Consider the following 2,643-nt stretch of genomic DNA (forward strand, 5'->3'; position numbering starts at 1 on the left):
AATACCTGGGAAGCTTTGACCACTACACAGCCTAATTCTGCCACCCGGGAAGAGCTGTGTTTGCCTTTAGCCTTACCCATGTAGCTCAGGTCCTTCAGGTCCTCCAGTCTCTGTGGCCTGCTAAAGATGCAATAAGGAGGATTGGCGAGACCATGGCCTGAGAAGGAAACACAGTAGACTGAAAGGGAACCGGTAGGCAGGGCAGGATCCTGACTCTCTTGGACTAGTTTTACCAGCAGTTAATGGGATGATTGTCCAGAGTTAATTTATATCACACCTCAAATGAATCAACATCTGTTAGCTCCTCTGGACACATCCTTCAAATGGGTTTTTTTTAGGTCCGTAATTCTCTTACCAACATGTGGGTGGGTACATTTGCTAGCTTAATGCAAAGTCCAGTATGAATTCAGCAGTCCTAAATAATGACAAACAGAATCAGAGCCAGGCGTTTTTGAATGGGTAAGGTAAAAGTGTCATAATGGACGTCAGGAGCTGTCCCCATACCATGTCAACATTAACTGCTAACATCAGAAACTCCACACTGGATTGAAAAGAAATTGATCTTGAAATAAAAAAAATTCTCAAACTTTTCAGTTTTTGTCTCATAATAAGCCCTTAAATAGGGTAAAACATTGAGCAGAGCCAAACTTTAGTACTTAATTGCTAAATGGCAAAAATGGGCTTCCATACATAGCTGAACACAACCGTTTTCGTTTATCAGTATATCATAACTTATTATTCGATTAATGGTTAAGTTTTTCCCCATTTTTGATTACATCATTTTTAGGAAACAAACGTTTACTTCTCACATAGTTCAAACTTGGGAATGCTTAAACACAGCTGCTAATCATTTTATTTTCCTACCATCGTTTGCCAATATTTCTATTTTCTGTTACATCTTAATGTTCAGACAAATCAAATCAGAAAATAATCAGGTGAGGTTTATTAACAAAGGTGACGTTTTTTAAAGCCTGGCCTTATTTAAAGTCATATTTAGCTCCCCAGAAGGTTTTGAACCGTATATTTTTATGCACTGACTCAGGTATAACTATTAGATTTTTTTAATTTCATTTCTTTAAATGAGTGTGACAGCAATGAAAACTGATTTCATGTACAAAGAATATCAGGGAACAAATTCGACATCTTGGTTTCTTCTGTGGTCTTCGTTTTCTCAAAGACAAAGGCAGAAAGGATTGGTTCCCTTAGTCTACAAATATCAGAAAGACATCAAAACAACAATGTGTTTGGCAGTCCCTGAAGACCTCTCTTTAAAGTTCTTGTTTCAGATTTCTTCACCCAGCAACTTGTAACAGGGAGACACCTGGCTCTGTCGCTGTGAATAAGACTTCAGTTGGTCTGTTGGTTGTACAGGAAGCACTGTCTTTTGTCTTTTGTATGAAAAATAAATAAAAGGACATATTATTTTGCAGTTTTGTCTTTATTTCTGACATTGAACCCGTTCTTCTACACCCTATAACATACTATGTTCATTATGCTAAGTGTGACACCCTTTATTCTCACATCTACGAACAAGTACATTTTTCATTAATCGCATGGATTATGGTAAAAAAGTATGTATTTATACATAAACATTTATCTATAATATTTGACAAATATATTCTACAAATATTTCTCTAAATCTGCAGAAAAAGTGATGTTTTAAAGCTTAATGTAGAGAAATGGTGTTATTTGTAGCATGTGCAACTATCAATTAGTGATATTTATAACTATTTAATGACATTCATTTTTTAAAAATCTGTTTTTTCTACTAGGCTTATACTGGAAAAGTTGTTGTTGTCATGGTAAGCAAGCGTAGTGACGATTACCTTGTGTTAGCTCATATAGAATACAGAGTACTATTGTCTTTTTTTTTTTTGTTGTTGTTGTTGTTTCCCCTGGTCTAAAAAAGCTTAACTTTGGCATTTTAGAGAAATATGAGTAAATCTGTATTTGCCCTGTAAATGTATGAGTAATAATAATAATAATAATAATAATAATAATAATAATAATAATAATAAATATATTAATAAATATATTAATAAAAATATCACTTAAATATAACTTTGTGAAATGTATATCTTTTAAAATGTAAACAACGTAATCTCTTTTAAAAATTAATGTTTTCTGCCCGGCTAATATTGAAAAAGTAGGGTTAGGATTAGGGGGAGGGTACTGAGTCCGGGGTCCTGTGTAAGAACCCAAACTTGCACAGGCATTGTACTCCTGGGCTGGGCCCGACAGCCCAAACAATATTTTGTTTTTTTGTATATTTGTTTTTATATTTTTGGTCTAGTCATCTATTGATGGGCAGGGGCTTAGCTACAATTAGGCAAACACAGGCAGTTGCCCGGGGACCCAAGATTCCCAGGGGCCCCCAAAGCATCACTTAAAAACTGATTTATGAAGTTCTCTTCAATTGAAAGCATTTCTTTTTTCTAAATCTTACTTCACATGCTTCAAAATCCATCAAAAGGCTTAATCTTTAATGATGGTTTTGGGCAGTCCCCCTCCCTTCTTATTCAATGGGCTATTCCATGGTACAACACATCTGAACATTTGATTCAGGAAGAAAGTGGTAACAAAAAAACAACAACACTTTTTTCCCCATTTTTTTTCTTTTTTTTCAACCAAGTGTGAAATAAA

The 2,643-nt window shown here is 34.9% G+C and overlaps 1 protein-coding gene across 4 annotated transcripts in view; it reads left to right on the forward strand.

The window, feature by feature from the left end:
- The window catches only part of ptprfa (protein tyrosine phosphatase receptor type Fa), a 147,219-nt gene extending 145,790 nt beyond the window's left edge, over nt 1–1,429 (forward strand). For all 4 annotated transcript variants that reach the window (XM_074667903.1, XM_074667904.1, XM_074667906.1 and 1 more), the window contains one exon: nt 1–1,429. This exon is cut by the window's left edge and continues 34 nt beyond it. In XM_074667903.1, coding sequence (XP_074524004.1) covers nt 1–35 — 35 coding nt within the window. In that variant the 3' untranslated portion in view covers nt 36–1,429.
- The last annotated feature ends 1,214 nt before the right edge of the window (nt 1,430–2,643 follow it).

Source organism: Halichoeres trimaculatus, unplaced genomic scaffold, assembly GCF_033239565.1.
Source record: "Halichoeres trimaculatus isolate MK-OKI-2021-1 unplaced genomic scaffold, fHalTri1.1 fHalTri1_scaffold_4, whole genome shotgun sequence".
NCBI lineage: Eukaryota > Metazoa > Chordata > Actinopteri > Labriformes > Labridae > Halichoeres > Halichoeres trimaculatus.